Source organism: Oncorhynchus mykiss, chromosome 19, assembly GCF_013265735.2.
Source record: "Oncorhynchus mykiss isolate Arlee chromosome 19, USDA_OmykA_1.1, whole genome shotgun sequence".
In the NCBI taxonomy this organism is placed as follows: domain Eukaryota; kingdom Metazoa; phylum Chordata; class Actinopteri; order Salmoniformes; family Salmonidae; genus Oncorhynchus; species Oncorhynchus mykiss.
The window spans coordinates 57,259,115-57,279,003 of record NC_048583.1 but is presented as its reverse complement, the minus strand read 5'-3'; the positions used below and the strand labels follow the sequence as shown (position 1 = coordinate 57,279,003).

Sequence of the window (19,889 nt, the reverse complement as noted above, 5' to 3'; positions counted from 1 at the left end):
GTCCCCCACAGCAATGTTCCAACATTGAGTGGAAAGCCGTTCGAGGAGAGTGGAGGCTGTTATAACAGCAAATGGGTGACCAACTCCATATTAATGGCCATGATTTTGGAATGAGAAGTTGGACAGGCAGGTGTAGTGCATCAATATGAGCGTGCGCCAGATGGTGACATTTATAATCTTTTTAGTTCCAGTATCTAATCAGAATGACTGAGATGGATTGCATGTGTTCTACACTCTCTTATCCCTTTATTTTTTGGACACCAAAGCCCATTAATATTTTACCTTGTTCTCTCTCATGCATTATGTATGAGAACAAAAGTTTAATGCATCAAAACATGTAAATAATTAAATCCATTCTGAAAGTTACTTTTCATAATACAAATATTGAATATAGTGTAAAAAAAACACACAGATGTTAAAACGGTATTTAATAATCTTGTAACATGGAAAGAACAGAGAGCAAAACACATTTACTATGTTACAAATACTTAAATGACAGAAATACTCCATTATATTGATGTTCTATCTTACACTGTCAGCACAGAAACCATGTGAAACAAAGTCTCAACCATAGAGGCAGTTATCTACATAAGGTTTAAAATAATAAAGACATGGAAGAACAACAGTAAGTGGGCAAGTCTATACTGACTATACTGACTGGGCCCTTTGGGGCTCCGCTAGTCCATACTGACTGGGCCATTTGGGGCTCTGCTAGTCCATACTGACTGGGCCCTTTGGGGCTCTGCTGGGCCATTTGGGGCTCTGCTAGTCCATACTGACTGGGCCCTTTGGGGCTCTGCTAGTCCATACTGACTGGGCCCTTTGGGGCTCTGCTAGTCCATACTGACTGGGCCCTTTGGGGCTCTGCTAGTCCATACTGACTGGGCCCTTTGGGGCTCTGCTAGTCCATACTGACTGGGCCATTTGGGGCTCTGCTAGTCCATACTGACTGGGCTCTGCTAGTCCATACTGACTGGGCCATTTGGGGCTCTGCTAGTCCATACTGACTGGGCTCTGCTAGTCCATACTGACTGGGCCATTTGGGGCTCTGCTAGTCCATACTGACTGGGCCCTTTGGGGCTCTGCTAGTCCATACTGACTGGGCCCTTTGGGGCTCTGCTAGTCCATACTGACTGGGCCCTTTGGGGCTCTGCTAGTCCATACTGACTGGGCTCTGCTAGTCCATACTGACTGGGCCATTTGGGGCTCTGCTAGTCCATACTGACTGGGCTCTGCTAGTCCATACTGACTGGGCCATTTGGGGCCCCGCTAGTCCAGCCCCCATGCCATATTGCCCTACTGACACATAAGAGTTTACAGAACCGAAGTGATGTTCACAAGTAGCATTAACATGACAGTATGTGAACATAACAATGCATTCATTCTGATACTCAGTCATTCTTCAACACTGCATGATATTAACGTTTCCAACATGGAACAGCTGTTTGTTTTTTTACCTTTGTAGAACAGAGCACAACATATACTCAACGGTCTGCCCTCACTTTTCAGTCTGTCCCTGGTTCCATTGACAATCATGCACTTCTCTACTTACTTGTGTAGATATTGGCAACAGTGACTGGATCTAGAGAAAGCTAATCAAACCCTCAATAACCCCTGTCTACAGTAGCGACAGGAATGCAAACCGGCAAACCGGCGCAAACCGGCTGAAAAGCAACTGATACTTAGAAAGGTTTTTTATTGTTGTCTGCCCTATTGTAGAGAGCCCTCCACACCCACTGCAGGCGTAGCTTCACTTGTGGACAGATAAACCAGTTGTATGAGACGCTTAACAGCCTGAGATCCAATACTGAGTTACACTTTCTCTCAATCGCTATTAGTGGCATTTAAAGCACTTTGAAACCATATTAGGAGACAGAATCCTGGTGCATTAAGTAACACTAGAATCTAGTTCTAGAATTACTAGAATATTACTAGAATCCTGGTGCATTAAGTAACACTAGAATCTAGTTCTAGAATTACTAGAATATTCATAGAATCCTGGTATATTAAGTAACACTAGAATCTAGTTCTAGAATTACTAGAATATTACTAGAATCCTGGTGCATTAAGTAACACTAGAATCTAGTTCCTAGAATTACTAGAATATTACTAGAATCCTGGTGCATTAAGTAACACTAGAATCTAGTTCCTAGAATTACTAGAATATTAATAGAATCTTGGTGCATTAAGTAACACTAGAATCTAGTTCTAGAATAGTAATAGAATGCTGGAACACGCAATGCAATGTATTAATATGCCTTTACTGCAGATTCAGAACATGACAAATATGAATTGATATGAATGGGAGTGGTCAGATGTGAGTATGCACTAGTAAAATGTAATTACACTGTAGAGTTATGGTGCTCAAGAGACTAGGAAAACAACTAATGTCTCAATACTAGCTTATGGTTAGCGATATGGAATCCTTCCATCACAATTCATGGGTGTAATAATATCTATTTACAATTCTCTACAACCTTCTCTTTTCTTTACAATATGGAAGTGTCCAACTGTCCATGCCTTTAGTATAGACCCAGAACCGAGATCTACTGTATGGAAAAAGGCACTAGAATTGGGTCATGTTCATTAGGGCAAACTAAAATGAAAAATTTGCATTTCTTATTGGACAAGTTCAGGTAGTCTTTTCCTGTTTCAGTCCATTTGGTGCCTACTGAATACAACCCAGCTTTGTGTATTTCACTGCGGTGACAGTCTCTTCCTTTCCCCTGTCGACTGTAGGAAGACAGACTCCTCTGGAGACGGAGAAAACCAAATCACCCAGGCTCCACCCAGGCTCCAGCCAGGCTGGAGCTGGAGTCTGGCCCAAAACCACCTTAGACACTGGGGTTCCATTTCAGTTCGGCAGCCAGAGAACCCTGGAGCCCCAGGAGACAGGCTGGCAGCCACAAATGCGCTTTCAGTTCCAGGTCGTTCCAGCCCCAGACATAATCGCCACCGGTCACTGAGCAGGTATTCATTGCATCTGGCTCAGAGTCCCGACGTACCGTGACTGACATGGCATGAATCTCTTAAGTCTCCTTAGTTTCCAGGAAGGCAGTGGACAATGCCGACTATTCATCCTCTTTTCTAGGGCTCCCACAGCACACGATCTCACTCCTCCAGACACCAGTGTTGTATGTATGTCATTGCCAGGTAATCCAATGGTATGGTTATAATCTCAGACACACGCGCAGGCAGTCTGCATCACAGGTATTCCAGCAGTTATGTGGCTACAGCTGTTGCTCTTATAATTTCCCCTGGGAAGCAACGTGTGGTAAAAATATCCCTTTAATATCCTGGGCCGTAAGGTGTGGTAAAAACATCCCTTTAATACCCTGGGCGATACGGTGTGGTAAAAACATCCCTTTAATACCCTGGGCCGTAAGGTGTGATAAAAACATCCCTTTAATACCCTGGGCGGTAAGGTGTGGTAAAAACATCCCTTTAATATCCTGTGCTGTAAGGTGTGATAAAAACATCCCTTTAATACCCTGGGCGGTAAGGTGTGGTAAAAACATCCCTTTAATATCCTGGGCGGTAAGGTGTGGTAAAAACATCCCTTTAATATCCTGGGCGGTAAGGTGTGGTAAAAACATCCCTTTACAGATGTAAAGCATACAGGTATTAGAGGTCAAAAGCAGAGGGAGGCGTTTTCACTCTCTTCTGTCGGGTTGTGAGGGTGGCATTCCTTCCTGTAATATGATCTCTTTCATCCCTTCTTTCTTTATGGCGACTTCCTTAAGTGCACTGTCTGTTTATACAATTACAGTTTATGGGAGTCTCTAGTCATCAGATCACAACACATCAAAGTGGTTCAGAATATTCTCTCATAAGAAATGACCAGGAAAGAGAGCAAGCATTTCTTTGTTGTCTTTGAATGAGTTGCTTTCAAGAGAGTCCATTCCAGCCTTTTTTGTGTCCTAGGTAAGTGACGTAGTAAGGATAGGAGCTAGGGTAGGAGACAGGCTAGGGTAGGGGACAGGCTAGGGCAGGGGCTAGGGTAGGGGCTAGGATAGGGGACAGGCTAGGGTAGGAGCTAGGGTAGGGGCTAGGATAGGGGCTAGGCTAGGGGCTAGGGTAGAGGCTAGGGTAGGGGCTAGGGTAGGGGCTAGGCTAGAGGCTAGGGTAGGGGCTAGGCTAGGGGCTAGGGTAGAGGCTAGGGTAGGGGACAGGCTAGGGGCTAGGGTAGAGGCTAGGGTAGGGGACAGGCTAGGGTAGGGGACAGGCTAGGGCAAGGGCTAGGGTAGGGGCTAGGATAGGGGCTAGGCTAGGGGCTAGGGTAGAGGCTAGGGTAGGGGCTAGGGTAGGGGCTAGGCTAGGGGCTAGGGTAGAGGCTAGGGTAGGGGCTAGGCTAGGGGCTAGGGTAGAGGCTAGGGTAGGGGACAGGCTAGGGCAGGGGCTAGGGTAGGGGCTAGGATAGGGGCTAGGCTAGGGGCTAGGGGCTAGGGTAGGGGCTAGGGCGTCCGGTATATGACTAGTCAGTCCCCAGTTTATGGACATAGTTCACAGGGAATGTCCCACTTCTGGATGGATAGCCCTCGATGTGGCCGACCTGGAGGTACAGAAACAATCAAGATCACTGACCGACTAGATAGAAGATACAGAGGTAATTGAGATAGACGGACATTAATGAAAGGACTCTGGATGTTGTGTTTGCGCAGAAGGAAAACCCTCCAGTTGCCTTTTTTGTAATAATATATAGGTGAAAACATGGTAGGCTTTAATACAGAAAGACAAATAGCTCAACTCTCTATTTTAAAGCTGTGCTTATTAAAAGTAACAACGGATTTACAGAGGTAAAAAAAAAATAGAGGTGTAGTTCTACTCACCCACCAGTGGGGGTCCTCGGTGGCTGTGACTACGATGACCTCATCCTTGAAGAAGGCCAGCTGGTCCGAGCTGACGGCTCTGCAGTCCACCAGGGCCTTGACCCTCTTCTGGGTAGGCCTCCTCTGAGACACCTGGCGGATACACACGCTACTCCGTCAGGCTCTTGTACATACTAATGTCCCGCTACTGTGTTACAGACAACTGATCTGTACGTGTAACCCCATTGTCCGTTGGTTGGGCATTATTATCCCGCAACATCACTATTCAATGTGCGCCACTCGCTGCGCCGCGGTCTAAGGCGCTGCATCTCAGTGCAAGTGGTGTCACTACAGTCCCTGGTTTGAATCCAGGCTGTATCACATCCGGCTGTGATTGGTAGTCCCATAGAGTGGTGCACAATTGGCCCAGCGTCGTCCGGGTCGGGCAAATGTAGGCCGTCATTGTAAATAAGAATTTGTTCTTAACCGACTTGCCTGGTTAAATAAAGGTTATAGATAGAATTTTTTTTAAATGTAACATTTACGTTATTGTGCCTTAAACTGATATTTAATAGTGATGTTGCAGGATAATAATACCAACCAACTGACAATAGGTTACATGCAGCAGCTGAGGAAAATGTATGTTCTATCAGAGTACCCAACAAAAATACATTCTTTATATTTCACATATATATTTTAAATATGTTTTTTCTCTCGTATGAGACCATTATTTATTTATTTCCATGCTCTAACTAGCATGCCATATATAGATACCATTCTCACTCAGATACCAGTGGTTTTGTTGTCAGTGTTTGAAATGATGCTACAGTATTAGTGGTAAGGTCATGTTGCGTGTCCTACCATAGCGTTTCTGCGAGGGCGCACAGTGATCGGAGAGGAGGAGGAGGTGGATTTGGCCGCAGGTGTGACGCTGGGAGCGGGACCACTAGTTACCACGCTGCAGTACAGCTCCTCCTGGCTGCCCAGCGCCACACAGCTGGGTGAGGTCACAGCCGAGGTCACGGCTGCAGAACACTTCCCTTGTCCTCCGCTGCTGGTCCGCCTGTACGATGTTGTTTTCTCTGAGCTGGGGAGGAGAGGAACAGGTTGGTAAAACACAAGGACTTCACCTACTCATAGATACATAGAGTACCTACATGGGTCCTACTGGATTGAGATCGTTTGGATTTTTCATCTGTAAATGCAATTAACAGACTGTTTGCTAATGTTTCCAGGATGGACAAAATGTCTGCACTCTGGATAAGAGCATCTGCTAACTGACTAAAATGTCAATGTAAAATGTTACGGTTAAGATAAGAGTTAAGGTTAGTAGATAGACAGTTGAAATGTTACGGTTAAGATAAGAGTTAAGGTTAGTAGATAGACAGTTGAAATGTTACGGTTAAGATAAGAGTTAAGGTTAGTAGATAGACAGTTGAAATGTTACGGTTAAGATAAGAGTTAAGGTTAGTAGATAGACAGTTGAAACGTTACGGTTAAGATAAGAGTTAAGGTTAGTAGATAGACAGTTGAAATGTTACGGTTAAGATAAGAGTTAAGGTTAGTAGATAGACAGTTGAAACGTTACGGTTAAGATAAGAGTTAAGGTTAGTAGATAGACAGTTGAAATGTTACGGTTAAGATAAGAGTTAAGGTTAGTAGATAGACAGTTGAAATGTTACGGTTAAGATAAGAGTTAAGGTTAGTAGATAGACAGTTAAAATGTTACTGATAGTCTGTAGACTGTCCAAATAAAGTGTTACCATGTCTTTTCATATAATGTAATCCAGTATGCATGTAATGTAATTGCAAAGTTTTGTAACATTAATGATTTTTTTTATATATAATTCATTATTTTGCTCACTAGGAGTGTTTTTGGGACAGTGACAAAGTAGGTGTTCATTACTGTTAGAATGCTCTATGTGCTCAGCTCATAGAGAATTGTTAGGCTTCAACAGCGGGCGCTGTGAGGTCATTTTATCGGCCAGTAAACTGCTGCCCGAAGGCAGTCATCTTCAGAACTGATGAATTCTCTCTCTTAACTCTAGGGTGGTTCCATTTAAATATATATATATATATATATATATATATATATATATATATATATATATATATATATATATATATATATATATATATATATGTTTGACTATTCATTTCTAACAGTAAGGGGAATCAAATCATGAATACAAACATTTTACTGTGAAGACCAGGAAGGAGTCTAACATTAGCAGGAATAGAGGGAGTCCATCCGCCATAACATTACAAAACCACACTGATCTCCTACTTTGTCAGTTCTGGAAGTATTTTAGGATTACCTGACAGGTCCTATGTGGTTCTGAGGGGAGCTGGAACTACTGTTAGACTTGGTGCTGTCTCTGTCTGAGGACCCTGACCCAGTATTGGCCTGACCCTCCCAGGCTGCGGTCTGTCTCTGCCCCCTCACCAGGATGCCCTGGCCGTGGGGTGATTTGGGTGGTCGTCCCCCCTGACCCTCCAGCATGGGGGAAGGGGGGCTGGACTGGGGGGTTGGGTTGGAGCAGCTGCACCTGCTGCTTACCCCCTCCTGGGTGGACAAGGAGATCTGGGGGTCCGAGCGACCTGGGGGTGCGGGGAGAGGGAGACAGGACCAGGTGAGTGAGAGACAGAGACAGCCATACAAAACAGTCTCCTTCTCAATTTGTCCTTCCTTGATTCCTCACATCCTTTACTCCTCAAAAGGTGAGGAAGATGCGAGGGAAGGTCCTCAAATACAGTTAAGAAGAAAATGGGATGAAAGGAGATGAGATGAGATGGGTTGGCGCCCCCCCCTTGGGTTGTGCCGTGGCGGAGATCTTTGTGGGCTATACTCGGCCTTGTCTCAGGATGGTAAGTTGGTGGTTGAAGATATCCCTCTAGTGGTGTGGGGGCTGTGCTTTGGCAAAGTGGGTGGGGTTATATCTTTCCTGTTTGGCCCTGTCTGTGGGTATCATCGGATGGGGCCACAGTGTCTCCTGACCCCTCCTGTCTCAGCCTCCAGTATTTATGCTGCAGTAGTTTATGTGTCGAGGGGCTAGGGTCAGTTTGTTATATCTGGAGCACTTCTCCTGTCTTATCCGGTGTCCTGTGTGAATTTAAGTATGCTCTCTCTCTCTCTCTTTCTTTCTCTCTCTCTCGGAGGAGAACCTGAGCCCTAGGACCATGCCTCAGGACTACCTGGCATGATGACTCCTTGCTGTCCCCAGTCCACCTGGCTGTGCTGCTGCTCCAGTTTCAACTGTTTTGCCTGCGGCTATGGAACCCTGACCAGTTCACCGGACATGCTACCTGTCCCAGACCTGCTGTTTTGAACTCTCTAGAGACAGCAGGAGCAGTAGAGATACTCTTAATGATCGGCTATGAAAAGCTAACTGACATTTACTCCTGAGGTACTGACTTGCTGCACCCTCGACAACTACTGTGATTATTATTATTTAACCATGCTGGTAATTTATGAACATTTGAACATCTTGGCCATGTTCTGTTATAATCTCCACCCAGCACAGCCAGAAGAGGACTGGTCACCCCACATAGCCTGGTTCCTCTCTAGGTTTCTTCCTAGGTTTTGGCCTTTCTAGGGAGTTTTTCCTAGCCACCGTGCTTCTACACCTGCATTGCTTGCTATTTGGGTTTTTAGGCTGGGTTTCTGTACAGCACTTTGAGATATCAGCTGATGTACGAAGGGCTATATAAATACATTTGATTTGAAGAGAGGGGATGAGAGGAGATTGGAGGGGATAGAAGGAGAGGAGAGATGGGAGGAGAGGAGATGGGATGGGAGGAGAGGAATGGAGATGAGAGGGGATGGGAGGAGAGGGAAAGAGAATTTGAGATTGAGCCCCTATTTCAGTGTTTGCAGATCTAATGGATCAGATGTGTGTCTTTCCTGTAAGTGTGTCAGGACCAGGATGAAGAGGTGAGACAGCTCTCTCAGCTACGAGACTCAAAAATCCACTATAAACTATAATAGACCGCTTTCCAGGGTCTTGTTCATTTAAGCACCAAACGGAAGAAAACTGACTGAAACAGACTACCTGGGCTTTAATGTTTATGTCAATGCGTGTGTTCACCTCTCATGATGGCTTTAGCGGGCAGAGGGGGCGGGGGCATGAGGACGCCAGATGGAGCACTATTGGGGGGGTTACGGTAAAGGAAGTCCACGTTTTCATAGGTCTTACACGCCACGGGGGCGTTGGCGAAGCTCCAGCGGGAGGGCGAGGCTTTGGAGGGCAGAGGGGAGCGTAGGTTCCTGTGTAAGGGGTTCACCTGAAGAGTAGAGAGGAAGGGGGAGATGGTCAGTATATGATGCCAAACATGGCACTGGGGTTTCGTCAAAAACAACCCCTACCCCCTAGGCCCTTGTGTTCTGAAATAATTGGATAAGAGTAAACAATATGGTGAAAATTCCATCTAGCTTACATCCATCCCCCATTCTAACACCCCCCCGATTTTAACAACCCCACCCCCCATTCTTACATCCCTCCATTCTAACATCCTCCGCATTTTAACACCCCCTCCACCCCCCATTCTAACATCCCCATCCCCCATTCTTCCATCCCCCGATTCTAACACTCCCATCCCCCATTCTTCCATCCCCCCATTCTAACACTCCCATCCCCCATTCTTCCATCCCCCCATTCTAACATACCCATCCCCCATTCTTCCATCCCCCCATTCTAACACCCCCATCCCCCATTCTAACACCCCCACCCCATTCTAACACCCCAACCCCAAAACCCCCCTCATTTTTCCATCCACCCATTCTAACACTCCCATCCCCCATTCTACCACCCCCACCCCATTCAAACACCCCCGCCCCATTCAAACACCCCCGCCCCATTCAAACACCCCCGCCCCATTCAAACACCCCCCGCCCCATTCTAACACCCCCACCCCATTCTAACACCCCCACCCCATTCTAACACCCCCGCCCCATTCAAACACCCCCCGCCCCATTCTAACACCCCCACCCCATTCTAACACCCCCACCCCATTCTAACACCCCCGCCCCATTCTAACACCCCCACCCCATTCTAACACCCCCGCCCCATGACTAAGTCTAAGTCGTGCGATAGTGAGGGATATGAGCAGAGTGACACAAAGGTGAAGTGTGGTTGCACCGAGGTAAACACTGAATAAAACTCTAGTGCAGCGTTTCCCAAATCCAGTCCTCCAGTAACCAGTACAGTACACATTTATTATGTAAACCCCAGACACCTGGTTCAACTTGTAACCCCAGACACCTGGTTCAACTTGTAACCCCAGACACCTGGTTCAACTTGTAACCCCAGACACCTGGTTCAACTTGTAACCCCAGACACCTGGTTCAACTTGTAACCCCCAGACACCTGGTTCAACTTGTAACCCCCAGACACCTGGTTCAACTTGTAACCCCAGACACCTGGTTCAACTTGTAACCCCAGACACCTGGTTCAACTTGTAACCCCAGACACCTGGTTCAACTTGTAACCCCAGACACCTGGTTCAACTTGTAACCCCAGACACCTGGTTCAACTTGTAAACCCCAGACACCTGGTTCAACTTGTAACCCCAGACACCTGGTTCAACTTGTAACCCCAGACACCTGGTTCAACTTGTAAACCCCAGACACCTGGTTCAACTTGTAACCCCAGACACCTGGTTCAACTTGTAACCCCAGACACCTGGTTCAACTCAATGAGGGCTTGAAGATTAGTTGGCGAATTGAATCGGGTGAGTTTGCACAGGGTTACAATATAAATGTTCCTTTGGGGTCCAGGAGGACTGGTGTATTGGTTGTACAGTGGTTAGTGTGTGTGTTTACCCTCTCATCCAGGTCGTATTCGGTGTGTCTGTGTGTGTGTCTGTACCCTCTCATCCAGGTCATCTTCGCTGTCGTACAGGTCCTGGCTCTGTGTCTCCCACATGTACTCCACATGGATCTGACTGTTGAACTTCCCACTCTGGGCCAGCTCTAGCTAAAACAAACACACACACACACACACACACACACACACAGGTCAGCTACAAATCCATATTTTGCTCAGATTACAAACATAGCATAGCTAGTCAAGTCATTGCTCCTATCAGTACCTTTAAATACTCAAATATCATCCAGAAAATAAAATAGTATTTTCAAGCTATGGGACAACTGTTAAAACCACTGAAACTTTAGTGCCAGGAACCAGAACTAAATCTTACATGTGCTGGCCAGTGACTTAATTATGCTAACATTCATGTTAAAGTGCAAAAAAAAAATGTTGCTGCAATTTTATGCAATTTTCAACCTCATAGTCATTTTCTTCAGCACAATGTCAGTGTCTACATATGTGCAAACAGCGCTTTTCTACGTTTTGTAGAAAAATACATACATTTAAAAAGGTCTACCCGATGACATCATCTAAAGATAAAACGTTTTTTTTAAACGATGTTTTCAAACAAGAAAATACCCCTCTGTCTAGAAACTCACTGTTTTCTTACTTTAAATCTTTATTTAACTTTTTATTTTATTTTTTACTACAGATCATAGAAACACTATGTAGACACGGGTATGGTGCTGAGATGGTGATTGTGAGGTTGAAAAGTGGCGGAGTTGCCCTTTAACAGTCTGTCACGAGACAGTATTGAAACAACAACTTACTCGACTTATCACCGTTTTAACAGGAAATAATGGATAATGGTTTTCCAGTAAAAACACAACAAGGACAGGAAATTAACACTTTCTTTCATTACGGACTTGAATATGACAATTCAGCACCTCACCATAATCAGAGACAGTGAGCATGTTATCTATTGTTCCATAAAGGATAGGAAGACAGGAAATTGAACGTGGTCAAAGCAGGTTTAGCAGGGGAGAACAGGGAGCCAGAAGGAACACAAAGGCTGTATTTGCACTGAGAGTTGGCTGTAAAGTCAGGGTCAGTCAGTCCCTTTCTTGGCAAGAGCTCTCAAACTACGCAAATGACTATCACAGTAAAAAAAACATTGATACGCATATTCATTGATTTAGTGTTTCGTTGTTAATGACGATGATGAACTGTCCACATAATTAGGCTAATCATATCTTCTTCGTTGTGTTTTATATTGTATGATATCGCATTTTATGCTTGTTTCTGCTTAAGTACCAAGATGTTCAAATAAACCTAAACCCAGTCAGTCATGTCTTACCAGTTCCACACACTGGGAGTGCTGCAGTCTCCTGGCGATGTCCAGGGCCGTCTCTCCGGATGAGTTCACTGGATGGATGGAGAGAGGGAGAGATGGATGGATGGATGGAGAGAGGGAGAGATGGATGGATGGATGGAGGGAGGGAGGGAGGGAGGGAGGGAGGGAGGGAGGGAGGGAGGGAGGGAGGGAGGGAGGGAGGGAGGGAGGGAGATGGATGGATGGATGGAGGGAGGGAGGGAGAGATGGAGGGAGAGAGGGAGAGAGGGAGGGAGGGAGGGAGGGAGGGAGGGAGGGAGGGAGGGAGGGAGGGAGGGAGGGAGGGAGGGAGGGAGGGAGGGAGGGAGGGAGGGAGGGATGGATGGATGGATGGATGGATGGATGGAGGGAGGGAGGGAGGGAGGGAGGGAGGGAGGGAGGGAGGGAGGGAGGGAGGGAGGGAGGGAGGGAGATGGATGGATGGATGGAGGGAGGGAGGGAGAGATGGAGGGAGAGAGGGAGAGAGGGAGGGAGGGAGGGAGGGAGGGAGGGAGGGAGGGAGAGAGGGATGGATGGATGGATGGAGGGAGGGAGGGAGGGAGGGAGGGAGGGAGGGAGGGAGGGAGGGAGGGAGGGAGGGAGGGAGGGACAAGTTAAGTCTCTGTGGTATCCCTATTTAACCCAGCTTACAAGCACTAAACGCACTGTGTGTACATACTGTAGGTGTGTATATACAGTAGGTGTGTGTGTAGGTGTGTCTATACTGTAGGTGTGTATATACAGTAGGTGTGTGTGTAGGTGTCTATACTGTAGGTGTGTATATACTGTAGGTGTGTGTGTATAGGTGTGTATATACTGTAGGTGTGTATATACTGTAGGTGTGTGTATAGGTGTATATATACTGTAGGTGTGTATATACTGTAGGTGTGTGTATAGGTGTATATATACTGTAGGTGTGTATATACTGTAGGTGTGTATATACTGTAGGTGTGTGTGTATAGGTGTGTATATACTGTAGGTGTATATATACTGTAGGTGTGTGTATAGGTGTATATATACTGTAGGTGTGTGTATAGGTGTATATATACTGTAGGTGTGTATATACTGTAGGTGTGTGTGTAGGTGTGTCTATACTGTAGGTGTGTGTGTAGGTGTGTATATACAGTAGGTGTGTGTGTAGGTGTGTCTATACTGTAGGTGTGTGTGTGTGTAGGTGTGTATATACAGTAGGTGTGTGTGTAGGTGTGTATATACAGTAGGTGTGTGTGTAGGTGTGTATATACAGTAGGTGTGTGTGTAGGTGTGTATATACTGTAGGTGTGTATATACAGTAGGTGTGTATGTAGGTGTGTATATACTGTAGGTGTGTGTGTAGGTGTGTCTATACTGTAGGTGTGTATATACTGTAGGTGTGTGTGTAGGTGTGTCTATACTGTAGGTGTGTGTGTAGGTGTGTATATACAGTAGGTGTGTGTGTAGGTGTGTCTATACTGTAGGTGTGTATATACAGTAGGTGTGTGTGTAGGTGTGTCTATACTGTAGGTGTGTATATACAGTAGGTGTGTGTGTAGGTGTGTATATACAGTAGGTGTGTGTGTAGGTGTGTATATACAGTAGGTGTGTGTGTAGGTGTGTGTATATACAGTAGGGGTGTGTGTAGGTGTGTATATACAGTTTGTGTGTGTGTAGGTGTGTATATACAGTAGGTGTGTGTGTGGGTGTGTATATACAGTAGGTGTGTGTGTAGGTGTGTATATACAGTAGGTGTGTGTGTGGGTGTGTATATACAGTAGGTGTGTGTGTAGGTGTGTGTGTAGGTGTGTATATACAGTAGGTGTGTGTGTAGGTGTGTATATACAGTAGGTGTGTGTGTAGGTGTGAGTGTAGGTGTGTATATACAGTAGGTGTGTATATACAGTAGGTGTGTGTGTAGGTGTGTATATACAGTAGGTGTGTGTGTAGGTGTGTGTATATACAGTAGGGGTGTGTGTAGGTGTGTATATACAGTTTGTGTGTGTGTAGGTGTGTATATACAGTAGGTGTGTGTGTGGGTGTGTATATACAGTAGGTGTGTGTGTAGGTGTGTGTGTAGGTGTGTATATACAGTAGGTGTGTGTGTAGGTGTGTATATACAGTAGGTGTGTGTGTAGGTGTGAGTGTAGGTGTGTATATACAGTAGGTGTGTGTGTAGGTGTGTATATACAGTAGGTGTGTGTGTAGGTGTGTATATACAGTAGGTGTGTGTGTAGGTGTGTATATACAGTAGGTGTGCGTGTAGGTGTGTGTGTAGGTGTGTATATACAGTAGGTGTGTGTGTAGGTGTGTATATACAGTAGGTGTGTGTGTAGGTGTGTATATACAGTAGGTGTGTGTGTAGGTGTGTATATACAGTAGGTGTGTGTGTGTGTGTGTATATACAGTAGGTGTGTCTATACTGTAGGTGTGTATATACAGTAGGTGTGTGTGTAGGTGTGTATATACAGTAGGTGTGTGTGTAGGTGTGTATATACAGTAGGTGTGTGTGTAGGTGTGTGTGTAGGTGTGTATATACAGTAGGTGTGTGTGTAGGTGTGTATATACAGTAGGTGTGTGTGTAGGTGTGTGTGTAGGTGTGTGTAGGTGTGTATATACAGTAGGTGTGTGTGTAGGTGTGTGTGTAGGTGTGTATATACAGTAGGTGTGTGTGTAGGTGTGTATGTGTGTGTGAAGGTGTGTACCAGGTACCTGTGTGGAGGACAGCCTTTCCTTTGAGGAGTAGTTTGAGGCACTCTGTTTTGTGGTGCTGGGCGCTGTAATGTAGAGCAGTGTTCCCCTCTAGAGTCCTCTTCTCTAGACAGACACTGTTAAGTGGTGACAGACAGTTGGAGTCAATGTGATGTACATGTATGTCTCCGGGGGCTGGTGTAGGTAAGACAGTACTAAAGGTCAATGCTGGTGACAGAGAATGTGTCCCAAAATGGCTCCATATTCCCTACGTTGTACAGTCGTGGCCAAAAGTTTTGAGAATGACACAAATATTAACCTGTTAGAGCTCTAGGGGCGCTATTTCATTTTTGGATAAAAAACGTTCCCGTTTTAAGCGCGATATTTTGTCACGAAAAGATGCTCGACTATGCATATTCTTGACAGTTTTGGAAAGAAAACACGCTGAAGTTTCAGAATCTGCAAAGATTTTGTCTGTAAGTGCCCCAGAACTCATTCTACAGGCGAAACCAAGATGATGCATCACCCAGGAATTAGCAGAATTTCTGAAGCTCTGTTTTCCATTTTCTCCTTATATGGCTGTGATTGCGCAACGAATGAGCCTACACTTTCTGTCGTTCGCCCAAGGTCTTAGCAGCATTGTGACGTATTTGTAGGCATATCATTGGAAGATTGACCATAAGAGACTACATTTTCCAAGTGTCCGCCTGGTGTCCTGCGTCGAATTCGGTGCGCAATTGCCAGCTGCTTCTACTTTACCATTTGATTCAGGGGAGAAAGCATGTGTCCAAGAACGATGTATCAATGAAGAGATATGTGAAAAACACCTTGATGATTGATTCTAAACAACGTTTGCCATGTTTTAGGTCGATATTATGGAGTTAATTTGGAAAAAAGTTTGCGTTTTGAGGACTGAATTTATGGATTTTTTTTGGTAGCCAAATGTGATGTATAAAACGGAGCTATTTCTAATACACAAGGAATCTTTTTGGAAAAACTGAGCATCTGCTATCTAACTGAGAGTATCCTCATTGAAAACATCAGAAGTTCTTCAAAGGTAAATTATTTTATTTGAAGGCTTTTATGTTTTTGTTAATGTTGCGTGCTGGATGCTAACGCTAATGCTAACGCTAAATGCTAACGCGAAATGCTAACTCTAGCTAGCTACTTTTACACAAATTATTGTTTTCCTATGGTTGAGAAGCATATTTTGAAAATCTGAGATGACAGTGTTGTTTACAAAAGGCTAAGCTTGAGAGATGGCATATTTATTTCATTTCATTTGCGATTTTCATAAATAGTTAACGTTGTGTTATGCTAATGAGCTTGCTGATAGATTTACACAATCCTGGATACAGGGGTTTTTTCATAGCTAAACGTGACGCAGAAAACGGAGCGATTTGTCCTAAACAAATAATCTTTCAGGAAAAACTGAACATTTGCTATCTGAGAGTCTCCTCATTGAAAACATCTGAAGTTCTTCAAAGGTAAATTATTTTTTTGAATGCTTTTCTGTTTTTTTGTGTAAATGTTGCCAGCTGAATGCTAATGCTAAATGCTACGTTAGCCATCAATACTGTTACACAAATGCTTGTTTTGCAATGGTTGAGAAGCATATTTTGAAAATCTGAGATGACAGTGTTGTTAACAAAAGGCTAAGCTTGAGAGCTAGCATATTTATTTCATTTCATTTGCGATTTTCATGAATAGTTAACGTTGCGTTATGGTAATGAGCTTGAGTCTGTATTCACGAACCCGGATCCGGGATGGGGAGATCAGAAAGGTTAATTTTCACCAAGTCTGCTGCCTCAGTTTGTATGATGACAATTTGCATATACTCCAGAATGTTATGAAAGTGATCAGATGTATTGCAAAGTCCCTCTTTGCCATGGAAATGAACTGAATGCCCAAAAAACATTTCCACTGCATTTCAGCCCTGCCACAAAAGGTCTAGCTGACATCATGTCAGTGATTCTCTCGTTAACACAGGTGTGAGTGTTGACGAGAATAAGGCTGGAGATCACTCTGTCATGCTGATTGAGTTTGAATAACATACTGGAAGCTTCAAAAGGAAGGTGGTGCTTGGAATCATTGTTCTTCCTCTGTCAACCATAGTTACCTGCAAGGAAACACATGCCATTATCATTGCTTTGCGCAAAAAGGGCTTCACAGGCAAGGATATTGCTGCCAGTATTCCCTAGACAAGCATTTTTCTGGATGCTCCAAACAATCGGAAAGGGGTTTCATCAGAGAAAATGACTTTACCCCAGTCCTCAGCAGTCCAATCCCTGTACGTTTTGCAGAATATCAGTCTGCCCCTGATGTTTTTCCTGGAGAGAAGTGGCTTCTTTACTGCCCTTCTTGACACCAGGCCATCCTCCAAAAGTCTTCGCCTCACTGTGCGTGCAGATGCACTCACACCTGCCTGCTGCCATTCCTGAGCAAGCTCTGTACTGGTGATGTCCCGATCCCGCAGCTGAATCAACTTTAGGAGACAGTCCTGGTGCTTGCTGGACTTTCTTGGGTGCCCTGAAGCCTTCTTCACAACAATTGAACCGCTCTCCTTGAAGTTCTTGATGATCCGATAAATGGTTGATTTAGGTGCAATCTTACTGGCAGCAATATCCTTGCCTATGAAGCCCTTTTTGTGCAAAGAAATGATGACGGAACGTGTTTCCTTGCAGGTAACCATGGTCGACAGAGGAAGAACAATGATTCCAAGCACCACCCTCCTTTTGAAGCTTCCAGTCTGTTATTCAAACTCAATCAGCATGACAGAGTGATCTCCAGCCTTGTCCTCGTCAACACTCACACCTGTGTTAACGAGAGAATCACTGACATGATGTCAGCTGGTACTTTTGTGGCAGGGCTGAAATGCAGTACTTGCCTCCTCCTTTCCTTGTTCCCTAAACTCCTTTCAAAGCCATTGGTTGGAGGAGGTCTGAGTGAGGGACCTTGGATCCTCTCCTCCAATTCACTTTGGGCCCGATTCAGACTGGGGATAAGTTGACTTAACAACATGTTAAGTCTACTTATCTCAAGTCTGCACAGGGCCCACTAAGACGAGAAAACGGATTAAGCACGGATTATACGGTGAGTAACGTTTTCTGATACAGCCTTTGTGTTATCACGTTGGTGTTATTGGGGGGTCTGGTGTTATTGAGGGGTCTGGCGTTATTGGGGGGTCTGGCGTTATTGGGGGGTCTGGCGTTAGGGGGCGCTCACACCTGTTCTGTATGAGGAAGTCCACCAGGGATAGAGAGCTCCTCTCCTCCAGTCTCACAGCCAAGTGAAGAGCTGTCTCTCTCAGATGCTAGAACACAGAAGAAACTCATTATGTCCACCCATTGAGTGTGTGTGCGTGTGTGTGTATGTATGTTTGTGTGTGTGTGTGTGTGTGTGTGATGAATGAGTATGACTATGAACTGTTCTTAGTTCTCTGGAGACATGAGCTCTGACCCAACAAGCTGAAATAATAAACCATACCCTGCCAACACACACACACACACACACACACACACAGATCAAAAGGTGTGCAGGACAGTTCCATTACATAGCCTTAGGAAGCAACAGACGGTGAATTTGATGAAATACATTAAAAGAGAAGGAGAGAGACAGAGAGGAAACATAACCTTTTAACAGGAGAGGAGAGAGAAGGATGTAAAATGAGAGGGATAGATTGAGTGTGATTACAGAGAGAGAAGGGTGTAAAATGAGAGGGATAGATTGAGTGTGATTACAGAGAGAGAAGGGTGTAAAATGAGAGGGATAGATTGAGTGTGATTACAGAGAGAGAAGGGTGTAAAATGAGAGGGATAGATTGAGTGTGATTACAGAGAGAGAAGGGTGTAAAATGAGAGGGATAGATTGAGTGTGATTACAGAGAGAGAAGGATGTAAAATGAGAGGGATAGATTGAGTGTGATTACAGAGAGAGAAGGGTGTAAAATGAGAGGGATAGATTGAGTGTGATTACAGAGAGAGAAGGGTGTAAAATGAGAGGGATAGATTGAGTGTGATTACAGAGAGAGAAGGGTGTAAAATGAGAGGGATAGATTGAGTGTGATTACAGAGAGAGAAGGGTGTAAAATGAGAGGGATAGATTGAGTGTGATTACAGAGAGAGAAGGGTGTAAAATGAGAGGGATAGATTGAGTGTGATTACAGAGAGAGAAGGGTGTAAAATGAGAGGGATAGATTGAGTGTGATTACAGAGAGAGAAGGGTGTAAAATGAGAGGGATAGATTGAGTGTGATTACAGAGAGAGAAGGATGTAAAATGAGAGGGATAGATTGAGTGTGATTACAGAGAGAGAAGGGTGTAAAATGAGAGGGATAGATTGAGTGTGATTACAGAGAGAGAAGGATGTAAAATGAGAGGGATAGATTGAGTGTGATTACAGAGAGAGAAGGGTGTAAAATGAGAGGGATAGATTGAGTGTGATTACAGAGAGAGAAGGGTGTAAAATGAGAGGGATAGATTGAGTGTGATTACAGAGAGAGAAGGGTGTAAAATGAGAGGGATAGATTGAGTGTGATTACAGAGAGAGAAGGGTGTAAAATGAGAGGGATAGATTGAGTGTGATTACAGAGAGAGAAGGGTGTAAAATGAGAGGGATAGATTGAGTGTGATTACAGAGAGAGAAGGGTGTAAAATGAGAGGGATAGATTGAGTGTGATTACAGAGAGAGAAGGATGTAAAATGAGAGGGATAGATTGAGTGTGATTACAGAGAGAGAAGGGTGTAAAATGAGAGGGATAGATTGAGTGTGATTACAGAGAGAGAAGGATGTAAAATGAGAGGGATAGATTGAGTGTGATTACAGAGAGAGAAGGGTGTAAAATGAGAGGGATAGATTGAGTGTGATTACAGAGAGAGAAGGATGTAAAATGAGAGGGATAGATTGAGTGTGATTACAGAGAGAGAAGGGTGTAAAATGAGAGGGATAGATTGAGTGTGATTACAGAGAGAGAAGGGTGTAAAATGAGAGGGATAGATTGAGTGTGATTACAGAGAGAGAAGGGTGTAAAATGAGAGGGATAGATTGAGTGTGATTACAGAGAGAAGGGAGTGGTTACTAACTACAGTTCTGGGACTTATAACTTACTACACAATCACACTCACACACATTTCATTGCGGACACACACACACACACACACACACAAACACATACACAAACAGCGACATTTACAACATTACAATGTAGAAGAATTGTAGCGGTCTATTTTGAGATAATAAC

At 44.6% G+C, this 19,889-nt stretch overlaps 1 protein-coding gene across 3 annotated transcripts in view; it reads right to left on the bottom strand.

The window, feature by feature from the left end:
* Positions 1-4,401: 4,401 nt before the first annotated feature.
* The window catches only part of LOC110498167 (arf-GAP with SH3 domain, ANK repeat and PH domain-containing protein 3), a 59,364-nt gene continuing 43,876 nt past the window's right edge, over positions 4,402-19,889 (bottom strand). For 2 of the 3 annotated variants that reach the window (XM_036955141.1, XM_036955143.1), the window contains 9 exons: positions 17,879-17,964; positions 14,673-14,788; positions 11,973-12,040; positions 10,676-10,783; positions 8,897-9,092; positions 7,127-7,409; positions 5,670-5,895; positions 4,830-4,961; positions 4,402-4,552 (listed from right to left, as the gene is read on the bottom strand). In XM_036955141.1, the coding sequence (XP_036811036.1) occupies positions 4,475-4,552; positions 4,830-4,961; positions 5,670-5,895; positions 7,127-7,409; positions 8,897-9,092; positions 10,676-10,783; positions 11,973-12,040; positions 14,673-14,788; positions 17,879-17,964 (1,293 nt within the window). In that variant the 3' untranslated portion in view covers positions 4,402-4,474. The remainder of the gene's footprint in view (positions 4,553-4,829; positions 4,962-5,669; positions 5,896-7,126; positions 7,410-8,896; positions 9,093-10,675; positions 10,784-11,972; positions 12,041-14,672; positions 14,789-17,878; positions 17,965-19,889) is intronic. The other variant, XM_036955142.1, reaches the window with a different exon arrangement.